General features: G+C 41.2%; 1 protein-coding gene across 6 annotated transcripts in view; it reads left to right on the forward strand.

Annotated features, from left to right (window-relative positions):
• Nucleotides 1-20,330, forward strand: part of WWP2 (WW domain containing E3 ubiquitin protein ligase 2) — a 138,163-nt gene that overhangs the window by 76,589 nt on the left and 41,244 nt on the right. For all 6 annotated transcript variants that reach the window (XM_070613804.1, XM_070613807.1, XM_070613806.1 and 3 more), the window contains exons 7-8: nt 7,211-7,338; nt 18,652-18,862. In XM_070613804.1, coding sequence (XP_070469905.1) covers nt 7,211-7,338; nt 18,652-18,862 — 339 coding nt within the window. The remainder of the gene's footprint in view (nt 1-7,210; nt 7,339-18,651; nt 18,863-20,330) is intronic.

Here is a 20,330-nt window from a genome sequence, read left to right on the forward strand (position 1 = left end):
ACTGCAGAAGGTCTCTCTCTTAATTCTCATGTTTAATCACTTGTCTAGTCTTTACCTGTTGGAGTGTGCTTGAAAATTACAACTAGAATTAAAAAAAGCCTATGCCAAATAAAATCTGGTTGAATTTGGAGATTGTCTTGCAATTTTAATATATGTATGTGGGCATGAAATGAGTCTGATGAAAGAATTTTTATTTCTAGGCTCTGATGCTAGAGAATGTTTTCACATGACGCTTAGGGCTAGTCTTTCTGGTAGACAGTAGCTCTGACCCTTCTTGATACCTGGTAGACCCTGGATTCCATCCTTTGGCATAGATTCCATTCTTTCAATGGGTGGCAGGAGATGGGGAGGTGATGAGTGACTGGATTGCAAAGAACATAGGAAGTACTAGAGAGTACAGGCCAAAGAGTGCTTTTGAACTTGATAACTTGCTTCTTTTATTCATTCAGCAAATATTTTTGTATGCTACTGTGGGGTCAGGCACATGCTGGGTATACACAAAAAAGACATGGTCCCTGCCTTCATGGACCTTATTGGAGACAGACATTAAACAAATAAACACACAAACAAATATATAATTACAAAAAGAAGCGTCATAAAGAGAAAGATTAGAATGCTATGCCAGAGAATACAAAGGAATTTGTTGTAGCTTGGGAGATGAGGGACATTCAGACCAAGATATGGATGAGGAGCCAGCTGGGGGAAGAGTCCGGAGAAGAGTATGCTAGGTGAGTAGATCAACAAAGTCTCTGAATCCTCATGAGGAGTTCAGAGAGATGTTTTGGGGAATGTCCATTGAACATACTCTTTTTGAAACTTAGCTCATTCCTGCTGATTTCCTGCCTTTGTGATTTGTTACGTCAGAACACTTAGAAATAATGCCCAAATATACTGTCATCCCCAGTGCCTTAGGGTCCCATGTAGTCCTTTCAGTTCTGGGGCTGTAGCATAGGGATGCTCTGGGCTGGGCCAGATTCAAACAAGATGTGATACCAGTGGGAGAAGATGGAGACACTTTTCTGGTTGACGTGTACAAGTTGGAGCCCCGCATTCTTTTCAGGGTCTGCCCCACGTGGATTCCTCCTCTAAGTCAGTGGAGGTTGTTGGCCCTCGTGCACGATGCTGTGAGAGCATCCTACCCCCTTGTAATTCAGGTTAGACGATCTCAGACCATGAGACAAATAAATCATGAGCTGCCTTTTATGTTCAAGGAACTTCAAGTCATTGACTGCTGCCCCGAGCTGGCGGTAGAATGCGACAGTGAAGATGTTCCCCAAGCTTCAGTCTCTTTCAAGTTTAGGAGGGTGTTTGAGCATTCTTTTCAGTTAAGCCCAGCACACAACCTGGAATTAGATTAGATGAGTGAAAATTTATTGTATCTTCTCTCTTAAGATGAATTTTCCAGTCTCATAAAACTGTCACTGTTGAGAGGATTGCTGTGTACTCCAGGTTGGGCAGAAATAAATCATTTGTCTTTCTGTAATGTAGAGTGGACTTTATTTTTACCTTTCCTGTCATTTCTGAGGCTGGCAGCAAGAGCTAGGGTGTGGAATGGAGCCGTAAATTACCCTTGGAATGACTAGAAGGATCCCATTTTAACTCTAATTGTGCCTTTCCCTTTTCACCTCTCCTTTTTATCCCCCTCATTTTTTTTTTTTTTTTTTTTCTGATCCACAGCTGAATGAGGAGCAAGAATTGAGGAGGGTGGAGGTGGGAGTAGGTTTGCTTATTGATGCCTCTCTGAATGGTGGAAACCATTTCTTTTCCCATCACTGTTTCCCATTTTTTCTCCATGCTTCTATTTTAAGTGCCTGTTTTTTGCTGGTTCTGTCTTGCTGGAAACTGGCCAGCCTCACTCAGTTTTGTTTCCATGCTGCTATTAAAAGACAATGGCCAGCTAAGAGGACTCAGAGGAGGGGTGGGACAGCTGCCCTCTTGGTTCTGGTTCTCCAGGCAAATATTGATTCCCCGGATTGGAATGTGAGAAGTTTTAAGTTTATTAGGCAATTTTAATTTCTGTGCCTTTTTTTTTTTTTATGCAGGAAAACCCACTATCAGTTGTTATACCCTAAAACTCCTCTTCTGTTGAGCTCGAATACTAATGGGCCTGAATCTGAGGTCAAAGAACCTCCCTTTAATATTCTGGAGATAGAAAACTATGCCTGGCACCGAGTGTCTGGTCACCCATGAATTGCTGACACTTGGGAGAGACGCATCCCTTTGAAGAATCCCCACATTGATACAGTGTTTGGCGAGTCCTGAGTATTTTCTAAATCACATTGCAATCAAGGCTCTTGTTTTCTGTTGTTTTTGAGCACATCCTCACACCATAAGTTACCTGCCTTTTAAAACTTTTACTCACTTTATTTTTTCTTACTTGATGAGCCTTTTTTGCAGTGGCTGAAACACACAAATTGCTTTTTAAAATTCTTAGGTTTATTGAGATGTAATTCACATACAGTAAAATTCACCCTTTGCAGTGTGCAGTTCTGTGAATTTTGACAAAAGGATACAGAGTCATGTGTCACTTAATGATGGGGATACAGTCTGAGAAATGCGTTGTTAGGTGATTTTGTTATTGTGCGAACATCAAAAAGGATACTTACACAAACCTAGATGGTATAGCTTACCACACACCTAGGCTGTATCGTACTAATCTTATGGGACCACAGTTGTTGACCAAAACATCATTATGCAATGCGTAACTGTAGTCTGGTAACCACTACCATAATCAAGATAGAAAAGGTTTTGTCTTATGCCCCTCTGTAGTCAACTCCTCCTTCTACCCCCAGTCACTGGTACACACTGATCTGTATTTTCTCCCTACAGTTTTACCACTTCCCGAATGTCATAAAAATGGAATAGCACGCTATGCTATTTGAATCTGTCTTCTTCCACTTTGCGTAATGCATTTGTGAATCAGCTATGTTGTTGCATGTGTCACTAGCTTGTTCCTTTTATTTGCTGAGTAGTATTCCACTGAATGGATATACTACAGTCTGTTCATCCAGTTGAAGGACTTTGGGTTGTTTTCAGTTTGGGAAATTATGCGTAAAATCACTATAAACATTTGCCTACAGGTTTTGTGTAAATATACCTTTCCATTTCTCTTGGGTAAATAGTTAGAAGTAGGATTGCTGGTTTGTATGCTAAGTGCGTGTTTAACTTTATAGGAAACTGGCAAACTGTTTTCCGAAGTGGCTGTACCATGTTACCTTCCCTCCAGCAAGTTTTGAGAGTTCCAGTTGCTTTATTTATCTGCCAGCACTTGTTACTGTCAGGTTTTTTTGTTTGTTTTTACTTTATCCATTCTAATGGGTATGTAATGATATCTCATTGTGGTTTTAATTTGCCTTTCACTAATGACTAATGATGTTGAACATCTTTCATGTGCTTATTTGCCATCTGTAGATCTTCTCTGGTGAAGTGTCTGTTAAAATCTTTTGATTACTTTTTGTATTGATTTGTTGTTTTCTTATTGAGTTTTGAGAGTCCTGTATATATTCTGGATATAAGTCCTTTGTCAGATATGTAGTTTACAGATTTGTTTCCCAGTCTATGGATTGTCTTCATTTTCTTGACAGTGTCTTTGGAAGAGCAGGAGTTTTGAATTTTGATGAAGCCACCAACTGCTTTTTAAAATCAGTTTCCACATAAAGGATATGATAGACTTATCAATGTCAAGTTCTGAGTCACCACCAAATTTTGAATTCTACTTTTTAATTTTGCAAAACGTTTTCTGCTCTGGCTTGTGAGCCGTCACTTTTCTGGACTCTTTGTTTTGTTTTCATTTACTTTACCAATGCTAGCACTGGCTTCCTTTTTTTTTTAAACCAAAGAAAGTTTTGTTTTGTTTAGTTACTCCACATAAACTACTGCATATGTAATGATGGTCAACAACAAAGCTTCACTGAGTGACAATGCCAGCTTGTCAGCCAGGCTCACTCGCTGGCCAAGTAGCTCCCACATGTCAGCATTGTAGGGCGTGATGCAAATGTGTCTGAGCAAGATCATTGCATTTCCACCAAGATGTAAGCTCCTTGAGGTCAGGACTCTTTCTGTTCTGTTGCTAGCCCTAGAACAGGGCCTAGTGCTCAGAAAATAATGATTGAATGCAATTCAGTGGCCTTCATGAAGGGTGACGCAAGGTGTCCCAAGGCATCCAAGGCTCTGGCTCTCAGGGTGCAGGTGACGACTGAGGCCAGCGTTGTAAATGGCAAAGCTTGAATGGCAAGGAATAGGCGAGAGCCCCCTCCTGGGGACCTCACCTGCAGCAGATCTGCCTTCAGGAGCATGGTGAGAGAATCTCAAGGTCCTGGCCTCCATTGGCTTTCCTCAGGGAGGCCTCAGTGTCTGAGGGAGGAACTGAGGTGAGGACATGCCAGCATTCTGAGAAGCGTGTGCTGTAACGAGAGCTGACTTGTCTAACTAGGTGACTTGAAACCGTTTGTTGAGTTTAGCTGTTCCGCCTTCTTCTGACTGCCCCAGGGGCTGCATAACTCTCCCCGCCCCCCCAAAATGGTGGAGGGATCAGGCCAAGGTTGAAGTCATTGGCGGAGCTGAAGCCAGGCTGTCTGTGGTGGAGCCCAGCTCATCCCCACCCCATTGCCCCACTTTTATCCTGATACTATTTTGGCTTCTGGTGCATGGTTTCAGCATTTCGGCCAGCTTTTAATCACGACACAATCCCGTCTTTTAAGGGTTGAGTGAGTCCTCCAAGAGAGGAAACTGCTGGAGAGATTTTCCTCAAACGCTGAGGCCTTCTCTTCCTTCTGAGAGTCTTATTTTAAAGGTAATTCAAGAGGAAAAAAGTGGAAGCTCCAGATTTAAGGCAAGGGCAGAATCTAGGGGAAGGGTATTTATGTGTGTGTGGCAGGGGGGAGGGAGTGGAGGTGGAGGGGAGCGGGGGTGGCAGTGGGCCACAGGCAGGGAGGTGGCAATTCACGCAAAGTGGTCCCAGCTGCCCCTGGTTTAAGGACTAATCCCGGCTCTGCTCCAGCCTGTCATTCAGGGTAAGCTACTATCATTAGTGGTTAAACATTTCTGAAAGTATTCTCTCTCAACTCTGACCACATGCCCTTTCGGGGAAGGGAGGGAGGAGCCTGGAGAGTAATGAGACCCACCCTGTTGTCATGCCCAGCTGCTCAGCAGAGGGACAAGGAGCCCAGGCCCCTGGAAGAAATCATGGGCTTGTCAGAGCCCGTGTGTGTGACAGGACTGATGTCACATTTTCTGTGCTGCCCACGTGGCCGCGTCCTCCTGAGGGATCCAGCCCTCTGCTGTGGGCTGCGAGTACCAAATCAGAGAGGCTTTTTTTGTCCTTTTAAGGGGATTCTTGACTGAAATAAACCTTCTCTTAACCAGTTTTATCTCTCTCAAGCTTTCTGCCCTCAACACATATCCATACATTCACCAGTGGCTAGAGACTGTCTTTCCCTTTGGAACTAGTCCGCACTCACTCTGCTTTCGATGAGGAGCTGTGGTAAAATGCTCAATACTGACATTTCTTCCCATGAAGTGGGGACTTTGAAATATTTTTCTGCACTGAGGTGTGGTTGACAGCTTTTGATTTATGAAATTAGCTCAGGGAAAAATAAGGTGGAAAAAGAGCGTCCAAATTAAATCTTTATTTCCATAGCTCAGTGGTGCCCTCTCCATCCATTTTTAACTGCCACGCAGTCTGTAGGTATGAGGGACTCCAGAGTTTGCTAGATTTCTTTTGTTGTTGTTGTTGTAGTTTTGGCCCAAGAAAACCCACTTTTTTCTCCTTTAAAAAAAAAATGTGTTTTTTCCTTACTCAAAAGTATACAAGAATAAAGGTGATTTATATATCTTCATTTTTTTCAATGAAGGAAACTAGAAAAACCTAATTAAACACAGAAGGAAAAGCTAAAGGCATCCGTCTTCCCGATGTCCAAAGATAATCACTATAAATGTTTTGGTTTATGCCCATCTTGTTGGAAAAATCCGTTCCTTGTGCTGGAGAAGGTAGTTGGTGGGGCGCTTCTTATTCCCGGAGGAACCTCTGAGTTTGCTGTGCTGCAGGCTTGTCCCAACACACTGGTCTGGAGAGTCTTACAAACAGAGGTGTTCTGGGGGGTGTGCAGCCTCCCAGTGGGAAACTTTCTATTCGACCTCGTCATCTCTCCATTGGCCAGGTGACCAGTGAAAGAATAGGCCAGGAGGGATTTAGTTTAAGTCCAGGCTTCCCAACCCCTCCTCCAACCCAACAGTGTGGGCTCTTGACCTTAGACTGCCTGGATTTGAGTGTTTGCTCCATTGCTTATTTTCTCTGTGTCTGTTTTCTTATCTATAAAATGGGCATCATAATCTAGTTCTCGCTGCCCCATATCACATGGTATGGATTGTTCTCTGGACCTCTGCTTCTCTGCCTGGACAGGGTTGGTCTTTTCTTCACTGGCTGGTATTTAAATCCTCTCACTCTTGGAAGTAGTATATAATGACTAGGTAGTAGAATAATTTCCTTTGACAAAACAGCTGAAGGGCAGGGAGGATTAGACATTTTCATGAAGTGGACGAAGTCACGCTACAACAGAACCCTGAGAATGTGTGCTGCCTATGGCCTTGTGTTTTCTGAAGATGTCAGATTGCTCCTCTGCTGCCAGATCTTACCGTTGTCCTTGTGATATAGAGCCCTGTCTGTATTGTTCCTCGTTTACTTGCATGGACCACTGAGTCGTCTTTTCTAGATAAAACATGTCAACATAAGCTTTGGCTGAAGTTGTCTAATGCTCCTTGACTTCTGTTCCCAAGGGAAGCCTGTTTCTAGCTATAGAGAAAATGGATTTGCATAAGTTTGGGGCTCTTTTTGCCTAATGGGAGAAATATGTCATCTGTAGCCTATCCAATGATTCTTGTTTATTTCTTACATTTGAGCCCAATAAAAATAATATGATGGTCACAGGATATTTTGCCAGTTATTTCAGATGTGGGGGCAATTCACTCTGCATGTGTTTACTTCAAGTGGAAAAGTTTACCCAAAGTTGCCTTTTGGGCTTTTACCAGGAAGGAAGCTTACCTGCGTCTCTCTGTTTGGAGCCAGCTTCTGTTGAGTCAAAGACTAGAGGGGCTATTAAAGGTGTTATTTCCAATAAATAGTGAAAGAGGGAATACGATGAATTAGGTGGGATCCACTTCTTTCTTTTTCACAGTGACTTATATCTGCCTGCTTTATACTTTGAATCCCCAGGACGCACAGACATTCAGGTGGTTCAGCCAGAACAACCACAGCAGCCGGCGAGCAGAGCCCCGATACTAGCACCCGGCACCGCCAGCCCATCAAGAACCCAAGCCACAGTGGCTTGGCCAATGGCACAGGTGAGTGACAGCCTAGAATGCCAGACCAGACTAAAGCAGTGGCCTCTAACCTGTTTTTCCACGGAGTCAGGACTCTGCCTACTTGTCATAGTATAGGGTGGGCGGGAGAAGACTCTAATTCTAAGATGAATTTGAATCCTTCAGTCTTTCCATTGACCTGTCTTCTTTTATATCTGGTATAGTCTGTATAGCTGAGGTTATTCTCCATATCACTGTTCTCTTCTAAGATATTCCTTTGCAGAGAAATAAAAAGTATTGATTTTTCTCTTCATTTCTTATCAACATTGGATGTCATTGGCGGGGCAATATCTTAATTATACATGACACATTTTTTATTTCTTGAATTTAAGGAAATGATCAGATTAGGGAGAAAGAGGACTGAATATTGATGCTAAGAGCTGGGTGAGAGAAGATGGTAGCACTGTTGCATGGGTTTGGATGCTGACCAGGGGCAAAGCCAGGATGCCCCTGCAGGAGCATTATGTGGCTGTTCCAGTAAGAATGTTTGTTCCATTTGAGAGTAGACAGCCCTTCCACATCTGCACAGGACATCTCTGCACAGGACATCTCTGCACTTGGCTTGCTTCCCTGTAAGTGGAAAGAGAAGGGCCTGTTTCAGAACAAATCAGTTTTTGTCATGTTTTCCTTCTGTCTCATTGGGACAGTGTTGAAATTAAAAAGGAAAAAGAGAAAAGACGTTAATTTTTCTAAACTTCTTGAAGATCAAATCTTTAGTGACTGCTGGTCATTTGGTAATTTGTCTTAATTTGGGGCAGTTGGGAAGGGACATGGACATTTACTTTGATAAACTGTAGCTGGGGGAAATGCAGGTGTTTAAATCGGTAAGCGTCACTGAAATCATTTTGTAGATGCTTATGATAGCAGAAGTGTGGCATGGAGGGCAGGGGATCTGGAGCAGCACAGCTTCTTCACATGAGTGTTGTCATGGCATTATTACTGCCCTTTGTGTGACAAACTTATTAAGTAGAAATCAATTTGGGTTACTTTCTAATGACTTTGAGTTTTCTGGCAGCACTGTATGAAGGCTGCAGAGTCCCTCGGATAACTTATGTTGTTTGGTTATGTTGGGTGTTGGCAATGGACTGCGAGGTGGAGTGGCCTGTGTCCTGTAGAGCTCAATGTGTGTGTGGTGGCCTGACATTCTCCCTGGAGTCTAGGACCTGACTGAAGGAATCGAGTTAGCTAACTTGCCCTTAGCCTTGAGGACGAGGATGAGGTGGAGGTGAGGAGTATGAGCAGCTGCCATCTCAGCCCACTTGGCAGTCCCATGCCAAGCACCCTATCTGAGCGCTGGAACATCCAGTCATAGAAGTCAAGAGTGGCCTGGGTTCCCATCTGTATGAAGGGGATGGCAAAGTGGCAGCTGTGGACTGTGTTATAGAAAGCCATATGCAGCTCCATGAGCACCAGTAAACATGCTTCTCTTGGAAAAACAAATACCATAGACGAGGACCAGCATTTACAAATGGGAAAAGGGAACTGGCTTTTAGGAACCAGTTGCTTCCTGGAGGCCATGGCCCTGCTACCAACCACTTTGTTTTTCAGGGCCCTGCATTATTGTGATACTGATTTCCCTCAGCCACCTCTGCTTTTCTTAAGAAAACTATTTGTAAATAGCTTTATGTAGTGATGGTCTTTGAGTCACTCTTCTCGGACATTTAAACAGATCTGTATTTCCCCTACATTTACTTTTAGGTACCTAGCATGTTGTCCTTATCTCCAGAACATTATGTTTCAGCAGACGAGGCAGGTGCCAGCCATGTCTTCATAAAGCCAAATATCTGTAACTGCAAACTGCCTTGGAAATGTTTTATGGTGGTGCATCTGATGCCCGAACTATTCCCAAAGCCCATCTGAAGGACAGTTGTTGCATTTTAGGGATTTCTGCCTGTTAAAGTACTAAGGCCTTGGCCTCCGTCTCGTCTCTCTCCTTTTTGCTGGGCTGACGGTTCACCTTTGCCTCACAGCCAACCTGGACTTTGTAAGCTCTTTAATGTCTATCCAAGGGGTACAGAAAGATCTCCTTTCCTTTGGGGAGCAGACAGAAGCCCCTCTCTTTGGCAGCACAAGACTAGAAAGGGGTTTGATTCATATCCTCAATATGAGTGAGAACATCTCCATCTTTCAATATGCTGCTGTTAGAACTGTGAGGACCAGTTCCAAAATGGTGGTGGTAGTGAGCCATGCCTCCAGGAAATGTTTCCACAGACACACAAGATTTATTTAGCAAGTCTTTTTGGCTGTGCTCTGCAGTTATGCATGAAAAAGACATTTGGGGCAAAAACGGAGCCGAGTTCCAGGTGGTTTTCTCATGTTGTCACAACTCTAAAGTATCCATTTTTATAAAATGAAAGTGAATGGCAGCCTGTCTATATGAATATTATATTTCTAAGTTTTAGAAGTGGTGGAATCGAGAAGTAGACTAACGGTATAGCACTTCATTGAGATTTATGTGGAATAGTTTACTTTCTAATTTTTTATTGAACATTTTACCCCCAAAAATTACATCTCTCACTCCTCCTTAAATGGGATTTCCGTGCACGTAGGTCAGAGTCCCACTGGCTGTGGTCAGATTCTGATGCCCTGCGTGTAGTGTGTGTATAAGGCCCAGTGACTCGCATGGCAGGGTGTCTTTAGAGTGGAGTACCTGGCATGGTGCCTGGGACACAGTAAGCTCCTAATCAAAGTCAGCTTTCATCTTTATGAATAATTTCATATAGATATAATTATGCAGCATGGCTGGATTTTCTGTTTTTCACTTCATTTTTTTCCCTACACGCTTCCATGTGTCTTTCTGGTCTTCTTGTTGACCTTTTTTGGTGGCCTCATACTGTTTCACAGTTAACACACCATAATTCATTTAACCATTCCTCAATTCTTGTGTATTTCCCTCTTGTGAAACAAAATCCCGATGTAAACATCTTTGCACACAGCTTTGTTTCTTCTCCAATGAAATTCTTGAGTCAAAGGATCTGAATTTTTAAAAATGAGATCTAACGTATATTACTGGATTGCCTTCCAAAAGGTTTGAAGTAATCAGGTCCCAAGACAGTGTAAAATTTTCCTCAAGTGGTGTATGAGGTTTGTTGTTTCCTCCGGCCTTGTAAATACCGGTTTATCATTTTGTTAATAGGTATTTAGTGTCACCTCATTGTTCAACCCGATTGCATTTCTTCAATTATTAGTTGCTCAACTCTTTCTTGTCTCTTGTGTGAGTTTTTTCAGAGCGTTTGATTATTTATCCTTTGGAGATTTGGAAGTTTATTTTAGAGATTTATGTATTCTAGGTACAAGTATTTTTTAATTGTGTAAAATTTACATAATATAAAATTTACATTTAAACTGTTCTTAGGTGTATAATTCAGTGACATTAAGCACATTCACAGTGTTGTGCAACTATCCCACTGTCCACTTCCAGAACTTTTTCTTCATGCCAGACTGAAACTATGCTTTAAACGGTAACATTCTCTTCTCCTCACCCCCCAGCCCCTGCCCCTGGTAACCTCTATTCTACTTTATATCTCCACGAATTTGCTGATTGTAGGTACCTCGTATTATGAGTGGAATAATTTGTCCTTTTGTATCTGGCTTATTTCACTTAGCATAATGTTTTCAAGATTCTTCTATGTTGTAGCATGTATCAGGATTTCGCGGGCTGGCCCTGTGGCCGAGTGGTTAAGTTTGTGTGCTCTGGGCACTGACATGGCACCGCTCATCAGGCCATGCCGAGGCAGCGTCCCACATAGCACAACCAGAGGCACTCATAACTAAAGTATACAACTATGTACTGGGGAGCTTTGCGGAGAAGAAGAAGGAAAAAAAAAGGAAGATTGGCAACAGTTGTTAGCTCAGGTGCCAATCTTGGGGGAAACAAAAAAGAATTTCGTTCCTTTTTAAGGCTGAATAATATTCCATTGTATGTGTATATGCAACATTTTATTTATCCACTCATCTGTTAGTAGACATTTGGGTTGTGTCTACCTCTTGGCCATTGTTAATAATGTTGCTGTTAACATGAGTGTACAAGTATCTGTTTGAGTCCCTGTTTTCAATTCTTTGGGCTGTGTACCTAGGAGCAGAGTTGATGGGTCATATGGTAATTCTATGTTTAGCTTTTTGAGGAATCCTCAAACTGTTTTCTAGAGCAGCTGCACTGTTTTACATTCCCACCAGCAATGAATGAGAGTTTCAATTTTTCCACATCCTGGCCAACACTTGCTTTTTTTCCTTTTTTTTTTTTTGATAGTAGCCGTGCTAGTGTTTATAATTTCACCTTTTGCTTCAGTAGTAAAAAGATCTCTCTTGTCTTTAGATGGAATAAATACTTTATTCTGTTTTACTTTTTTTCATGATGTTATGTTAAAAAATAACTATCCCACTGGAATTTATAGTGGTATATCTATACTATACATATATAAGTATAACGAGGGCTGAGTCTAAATTAATTTTTCCCTATATTGGGGTCCTGTTATCCTATAAACATTAATCAACTAGTTTTTTTCTCACTATGGTTTTACTTAGTGTTTGTCACTTACCACATTATTATATGTGGTGAGAATTCCTTTCTGGACTCTTTACTCATTCCATTAATTTATTTCCAGTTTTGAGCCAGTCTCATGTGATTTTGATTATTGACATCTTGTAGTATGTTTTTATAATGTTTGGAAGGGCTAGTCGTGCCTTATTGCTTTTTTTCCATGATATTCTTTGATAGCTTGTACATTTTCAAAACAGATTTCCTTTTTTTTTTTCCTCCCAAATGCCCCCAGCACATAGCTGCATATTTTTAGTTGTGAATCCTTCTAGTTACAGCATGTGGGATGCCGCCTCAATGTGGCCTAATGAGCGGTGCCATTCCCATGCCCAGGATCCAAACCGGCGAAACCCTGGGCCACCGCAGCAGAGCACACAAACTTAACCACTTAGCCACGGGGCCAGCCCCTCAAAACAGATTTCATACTGAATTCTTAGAAACATGGTAGAATGTAAATGGACATTGAGTGAATCTATATGTGTATTAGCCAGGGAAGGATTGAATTTTCCTATCAGGTAATGTGGTACGGCTTTGTCCATTTTTAAGTTTTTCTTCTTTTTTTCCATCTAATTTAAGTGTATTTCCCTGTATAAGCCTCACCCGCCATGTGTCATGCTAATCATGAAATATTTTTCTAGTTTCCGTTGCTTTTGTGAAGAGCTGAGTGATCATTGTATTGAAAGTGCATTACTTGTGTTTCACAGAGAGATATTGACTGCTTTACTGTGGAACATGTTAGGACCTCTTCAGTTTAAAAAGCTTCCATTGTTGGTGATCACCTTCTCCATGCCCAAGTGTGAGGGCTGAAAAGACTGTGTAAACCAAGAGCCTGTGCTACACCACACACACCTAAAGATCTTGGAACACACAGTGAGCTGGCAGTGTGTCTAGGATTAAGAAGGATTTCCAATTCCCGATCTTTTTTTGGCTAACTGTGACTAGAGTATGTCTTAGTCCTGAATGAATATCTGATTCATAAAGTTAGAATGTTTAATTAACATCACAGAGGAACCTTGTGAAATATCCACAAGTTGCAGAAACCGGAGGCCATTCAACTGCCATTTTACCTTCTTACCCATTTAGCCTCTCATCTTGGTACCCAGCTTTCTTCCCATACAGGAAAGGCATCTAAGCCATCTTCATTGCTCCTCTCCCCACCCCCTACCATTGTTTTTACTTAATGGTGTTCTGGATTTGAGTACTGGTTCTGCTGCTTGCTGACTGCATGGCACTTCTCTGAATGGTACCTCTGTGAGCCTCAGTTTTGTCTTCAGTAAAATGAGAATAATAATATCTTCCTCATGGGACTGTTGGGAGGATAAATGATCTAATGAAAGTGAACTGGCTAAAAGCAACGCAGGATCCTGGATTGGATCTTGGATGTTAAAAGGATGTTAGTGGAAAAGCTGGTGAAATCCAAATAAAGTCTAGAGTTTAGTTAATAGTAATGTACTGATGTCAATTTTTTAGCTTTGACAAATGTGCTGTGGTTAAGTAAGGTAGTAATATTAGAGGAAACTGTAACTTTTCTGTAAATCTAAAATTATTCCAAAATTAAAAACTTTTAAGAAGAACCTGCTTTGCAAATGATAGTGTTACCCAAATATGAGGTGGTTTTATTTCAGATATCTTTTGCTAGATTGTTAGGTTTATTGAACAGGTATTTCTTCAACAAATATTTATTGAATGCCATTTTGCTAAGCATTATGGACAATGGAAAAAAGGTATAAAATAAGGCCATGCCCCACAATCTGTTTCAGGAGAAGAAGCTGAAAATACACCGTCAACCGAGTTCCAACACAGCAGATGTCGCAGGGACTGTGTGGTTGAGTAGCCGAGGCCACAGGTGCTGTGGGCTCCGCAAGGGGGATCAGTCTGGGCTGAAGCGGGCAAAGCCTCCAGCTGTGGGGCTGAGGCAAGCAAAGAGCTGGAGGTGAGGACAGAGGAGGAAGAGAGTGGAAGGAGTGAAAAGTGAAGGAAACACATTTGCCCTCATTCTTCAGAAGGGTTCCTCCTTTTGGGGAGAGAGAAGTTGTATACATGAAATAATTAAGATTAATAGAGAACATTAGCTATATTGAATAGAGCTAAAATGTAAAACACAGCAGTTCTCTAAGGCATGACAAAATTTTAACTCCTTGTCTTGAAAATCCAGTTTTTCTTTCTCCTTGAAGCCACATCATGCTTCGAGTATGGGGCTCCGTCACTGTTTTACCAGGGTGACCGTAGGCCAGTAAGTTAATTATCTGAGCTTTATTTCTTCTGACTGTAAGCTGAGGTGGGGTGGATTTACCTCTGAGGTTCTTTCAAGTTCTCACGTTCTAGGAATGTACATATGTGTACATACACACACATTCTGAGAGCAGAAGTATATCAGCGTGGACACAGAAAGTTTGTCAACACTAGGGTATTTGGCTTTCATGTTCTCTTTCCAAATCTGAACTCGAGGTGTAGCACAAAAGTCTTACCCACATGAGCTACTCTGGTGAATCAGAGGCTCTTGGAGGGATCTGTGGACAGTTGCAGTCCTGGTGGGAACCCTTCTAACTAGATTTGCAGCTGTGTGAACAGTCAGATCCAGATAGTGTTGACCGGAGGGTCTTTTCCATGGGCATGCCAAGGGCTCTGCTTTGGTTCTTTTCCTGGTCAATAACTTCATAATAATTATTTTTAATGGGTAGTACGTATACATTATCAACACTTGAAAAGTATAAAAGCTTAAACAATGTAACGAAAGTCTCCTTCCTATTCCAGTCCTTCAGGCTCCACTTCCTCCCCAGAGGCAGTCACTGTTGTGTTTCTTATGATTCTTTCCGAGATAGTCTTTGAATATACAAGCATATGCATATGTATTCTTTAACCCACAGATGGTAGCACAATATATACACTGTTCTGCACTTTCCCACTTAATAATTATCTTGGAAATTTTCCATAGAACTTGAAGCTAATGTGAAGAGCTTTGCCACTTCCCTCTCCTGCTAACCCCAGCCAAAGATGGGGACTCTTAGTATCTACGAGAACAATAATTACAGTGGATTGAAATATTTTAAATATGTTTAAATCCAAGTGGTCATAATGATTTTTAAACAAAATAAAATTTCATTGTTCATTTTTGGAGGATGCGAGGAAATCAACTCATTATTCTGAAAACTGGTAAAGACAGCCAAGTGTCGCTCAACAGCGGGGATACATTCTGAGAAATGCATCATTAGGCAATCTTGTCACTGTGCGAACATCAGAGTGTACGTACACAAGCCTGGATGGTACAGCCTACTACACACCTAGGCTACATGGTACTGATCTTACGGGATCACCGTCAGATATGCAGTCCGTCATTTTATGCAGCACATGGCTATAAAAGGAAAGACTCCTGTCTTTTCTTTACAAACTGAACTTCAAGGTAGCCAAATAGTTCCTAAGGGAAAGTTTCTCTTTATAGGCATGATAGAATAAGAATATTACTACTTTGCAGAATTAGAATATTACTGTTTTGCAGTATTATTATGTAGCTCCTGATGGGAGTATACTACTCCATCTGTGCCACAAGCATTGAATATTTACAAAAGTAAAAACAATATTATAGTGAACCCATCACCCAGCTTCAACTGTTATTGACTTGTGGCCATTTTAATTTCATATATAGCACCCCCACCTCTCTTTTCTGTACTCACTCCCACTCAGCACCCCTACCCACCTACCAATGATTGCATTTAAATTTTTCTTTTCCAACTGCACCCATAGAGGTTCTAGCAATTTCTACTCCTACCAGCAGTATGTGAAAATACCAGTTTTTCCTAATTCTCTCTTTTTTTTTTTTTGCTGAGGAAGATTTGCCCTGAACTAACATCCACTGCCAGTCTTCTTCTTTTTGTATATGAGCTGCCACCACAGCATGGCCACTCATAGCAAGTGGTGTAGATCTGTGCCTGGAACCGAACCTGAACCTGGGCTGCCGAACTTAACCACTAGGCCACCAGGGATGGCCTATCTTAATACTCTTATCAGTGTGTGATTAAATATTTTCACTCTTGCCAATCTGATGGGTTAAAAAATGGTATTTCATTATACTCTTGCATTTCTTGTCTCATAATTGAGATTGAGCATCTTTTTGTATGTTTCGGGGTAATTTGTATTTCCTTAATTGTGAAGTGTGTCTGTATATCTTTGGTCTTTTTCTTATTGATTTGTAGAGGTTCTTTTCATACCAAAGAAATTAGTCATTGGTCTGTAATATGAGTTGATGATAATTTTTCCCAGTCTGTTGTTTTTCTTTTGATTTTAATTTTGCTTATGATTTTTTTTTGCCATTTAGATTTTTAAAAATTTAATGTAGTTGAATTCATCGATCTTTTATGACTTCTAGGTTTTGTGTGATACTTCAAAAAAGTCTTTTCCACTTTGAGATTATAAAAATATTCTCCTCTGTTTTCTTTAGTTCCTCTATTGTTTCATTTTTATTGCAAAATCTGTCATCCATCTGGAATTTTTTTTTTGATAGAAGGAGTCAGGTAGGGATGTAACTCACTTTTTGTCCAGTACACTACCCAGTTGTCACAGCACCGTTTATTGAATAATCTGTCTTTTCTGCAGTCATTTAAATGCTACCTTTATCACATACTAAATTCCAATGTGTATTTAATTCTGTTTCTTGTTTATTTAATTGACGTCTGTCTATTCATGTATCAGTGCCCCATTGTTTTAATTGTTGTAGTTTCATAATATGCGTTAATGCTTTAGAGAACCAACTCCCCCTTACACATACACAGAATACTTTTTGTCTTTAGAGTTGTCATGGCTATTCTGTATTTGGTTTTCCTGATAAATTTTAGAATGAATTTATTTAGTTCTCAAAAAAGTAATGATGGTTTTTTTTCTTGGAATTGAGTAAAATGTATAGATTTGCCTAAAGAGAATTGCCATCTGTTGTGTTTTACTAACTCCTCTGAGATAGTATAAGAATATAAATAAAAAGTCTTGCATTTATGTTGGGGAAACATCAGTTGCACAAGATGTAGTCATTTATTAAGCAGCTAATTTAGTCCATGTGCCAGACAGTATTTCGTATGCTGGGGAGAAAGCAAATGAATTAATCATGGGTGGTCCCTAGGCTCTTATCCATAAGTTAAGATCAAGCTTAGCATCACATCATGTTGGAAGAAATTTTAGTTTCTGCTGACCACCAGTCTCATGTTAGCCAATAGGCATGTGGTTGCTTCAGAGTCATTTTAATCCTGGGTCACATTAGAGGATGTGTGGAGAGGGAGAAGCAGAACATAGGTAGTGGTTCCGGCTCTGGAGGCAGACAGCAGGGGTGTGAATTAGGTGCCCTGTGACCCTGGCGGGTTATTTAACCTCTTTGAGTCTCAGTTTCCTCAGCTGTAAAATGGGAGGAAATTAATTGTACCTAACTCATGGGGTTGCATGTGAGGCTTAAATGAGATAATCCAAAATGCATTGCACTTTGCCTGGAGCATACTGGTGTTCTGTAAATGTTAACTGAGATCATTTATATTGGCAATCTGACTCTGCTGGTCTGATGGTATCTGATTTATTAGGTTCAGTTCCTGACATCATTATTTAGGAGAGGCAGTAGACGAAGATGCCTAGAAGAGGGCAACCAGGTGGTAAGAAGGGGATCACCTAGAAACGTTAAAGAAATAGTAGCCCTTTTTACTGGAAAAGAGAAAGTGAATGAGAACAGGGTGGCCAGATAATAATTTTGTATTGAGTAGGGGTGGGGGCTGGGGTAGGGACTAAGACCAGCTAGTGGAATTCAGCTTAACATAAAGAAAACCTTTCTGGTGGGTGCATCTGTTCAACAGTGGAATGGCTCTGCAGTGAGCTCCTTGTCGGAAGAAATGTTCAAGAATCTGCATAGCTCTTTTTTAGGGAAACTGCAAAAAGAATTTTCGAATTAGAAAGATGAGGCTAAATGACAACTGTGGGGTTTTGTTAGGAAATTCTAGTATAAATGCACACATGCAATCACATATGTAGAAAATTCTCTGCATATGGCTTATCTGTTTTCAAAGAATTCCAATTCTTTGAAACCTTGTTTGATCCCTTTTTGAGTGAGAGGATATTGTATTGCCTTGGGGTTCTTGTGAACATGAGTGATCATCAAAGAAATGAAGAGATGGAGAAATAAGGAGACTCGAGAACCAGCTTATTTCACTTCTCTCTTTGTCTATTGTTACCTTGGAGACAAGTCCCTTATCTCCAGAGCCCCATCTTTTTCATCTAGAGTGTTAATCCTTGCTCCCTACTTTGAGCATGAGTCTTTAAAAGAACAGGCACATTATTGGAAGTTTCCTGCCTCTAAGAGTATGTGGAGCTTTTTGAAGGAAGGTGCTATTCGTGCCTAGCAGACAAATGACACATTTGAAGAAAAGTATATGACCCTATAGACTTGGCATTGGCCTTGCTTCATTTAGCAGCACACTTCCCTGTTATCCTCCTCTTTCCTGCTACTCTTTTATTGCAATACATGTAACCACAGTATGTTAGAAAAATTTAATAAAGTTATATAAAAGAGGTAATATTCAATCTATTTACTTCAGATCCGTCTCCCAGTTTTCTTCAAACAGGCTGTTACTGACTTGATGCAATTTCCAAAGTTATGTTTTGTAAAACTTTTTGCTGTTGCAGAGACATGCATGGCAACATTGTAGGTACTGTGTTATTATATTAGTGAAAAACCTAGTAAATGCGCACACAAGTCTGAGTGGATCTTTAAAATAGGATTTCTGTATTTTCAGTGAATGATGAACCTGCTGCAGCCACAGATCCCGAAGAACCCTCTGTTGTTGGTGTGACATCCCCACCTGCTGCAACGTCTAGTGTGACCCCGAACTCCACTGCAGCGTCTCTCCCTACCCCAGCCACACCGGCTGAAGGAGAGGAGCCCAGCACTTCGGGCACACAGCAGCTGCCAGCGGCTGCCCAGGCGCCTGATGCTCTGCCTGCTGGGTAAGTAGCTTTCTGTCCCACAACAGTGCTTCCTGTACCAAAGACTGAGGCTCCTTCACCAGGGCAGGAGCAACATGGCTGTTTATTAGCTAGTGGTAGTCTCTGGGGAGGCTGACGTGCAGAGGACGGGGGAGGTGTGGAAGAACTGCCTGTTCTGCATAAATCTTAAAGAGAATCGGAATCCTCTGGGACAGAATCACTGCTACCTTATACCGTGCCTTGAAGTGAACAGCTTGACTCAAAGAGTACAGCTTTTAGGGAACAAGGAGCTCATTTTGTCTTCCTAAGTCTTTGGAAGGTGTTCGCCTAGATCCTGCTTAGAAAACAACTTTTCTCTCTTGAATTTTATCTTAAGAGCCTATGGAGGACTTTAGGCTCTGAATATTACTGTATGTTGTTCCCTTCGCCAGGGCTGATAGTAACATGGGCTACTAGTTTTCTTGCCATCCTTTAAGTTCGGAATTAAATCTGACGGTAAAGACCTTGGATGATAAGAAGATGGCCCCAATAAGCCAAAGGGAAGTTCAAATTTGGCTATATAGTGAGTAGAGATTAAGAGCATGGACCTGGGAATCAAATAGATCTGGGTTTGAATCCCTGCCCCACCCCATGTGACCTTGCTTTGGTGACTTACTGTCTCAGTAAGGTGTAGGGTAATAATCATGCATATCTCCCCAGGCAGTTAAGGGGCTCAAATAAGATGGCTTTGAAGCACTCATCCATTGGTGGGTGTTACACCTGGTGAATGATATTTTTGAAGTGGTTGTGAAGGACCCATAAAAGAAGGGAATGGTTCCGAACTGGGAAATGAAGTCTTATCTCAGGACTACCATTATAGTCAGGGCCAGTCCTGTTGTGGTCCCACTGTCCATCCTGGTTATCAGTTTGGTACCAAGGAAATCAATGTCCATGTTGCCACAGTCACTGTGATCTTGCCAATGGTGGCGGTGGTGCTGGGTATGGGTAGGTCCTCTGAGCCTGTGTAATTCGTAAAGGAAAAGGGAAGGATGGATGATTTCTTGCTTGATATATAATATGCTGTATTGTTCTTAAGCCACTTTGAAAAGCCCAGGTGTTAAAACAAAAATCCTAAATCTGAAGGCATATACGATTTTTACCGCATACATATTACATTCTTAGCATTTGGCACACTACCTAACTCATTTCTTAATAAGGTATGATGAACAAATGAAAAGTGTTGCAAATAGTTCTTAATACCTCAAACCTGGAGAGAACTGGGGGTATTGAGAAGCAGCTCTGAAAAGTTTTTTTGTGAAGTTTTTGATTTTGTGAAAAGATTAATAACCAAGTCCAACTCGTCTCTACAGAGATTTCTTTCCTCTTTCGTATGTGGTAAGGAATACTCGAAAGACCTTTTTTGGTTTATAATTTCAAATCTGTATGCTGTAATTTGGGGGGAACAGAACAGAATCATTTTGGCAGGAAGGAGAGAAAATGGCCGCCTGTT

The sequence above is a fragment of the Equus przewalskii genome, chromosome 3 (assembly GCF_037783145.1).
Source record: "Equus przewalskii isolate Varuska chromosome 3, EquPr2, whole genome shotgun sequence".
Lineage (NCBI taxonomy): Eukaryota > Metazoa > Chordata > Mammalia > Perissodactyla > Equidae > Equus > Equus przewalskii.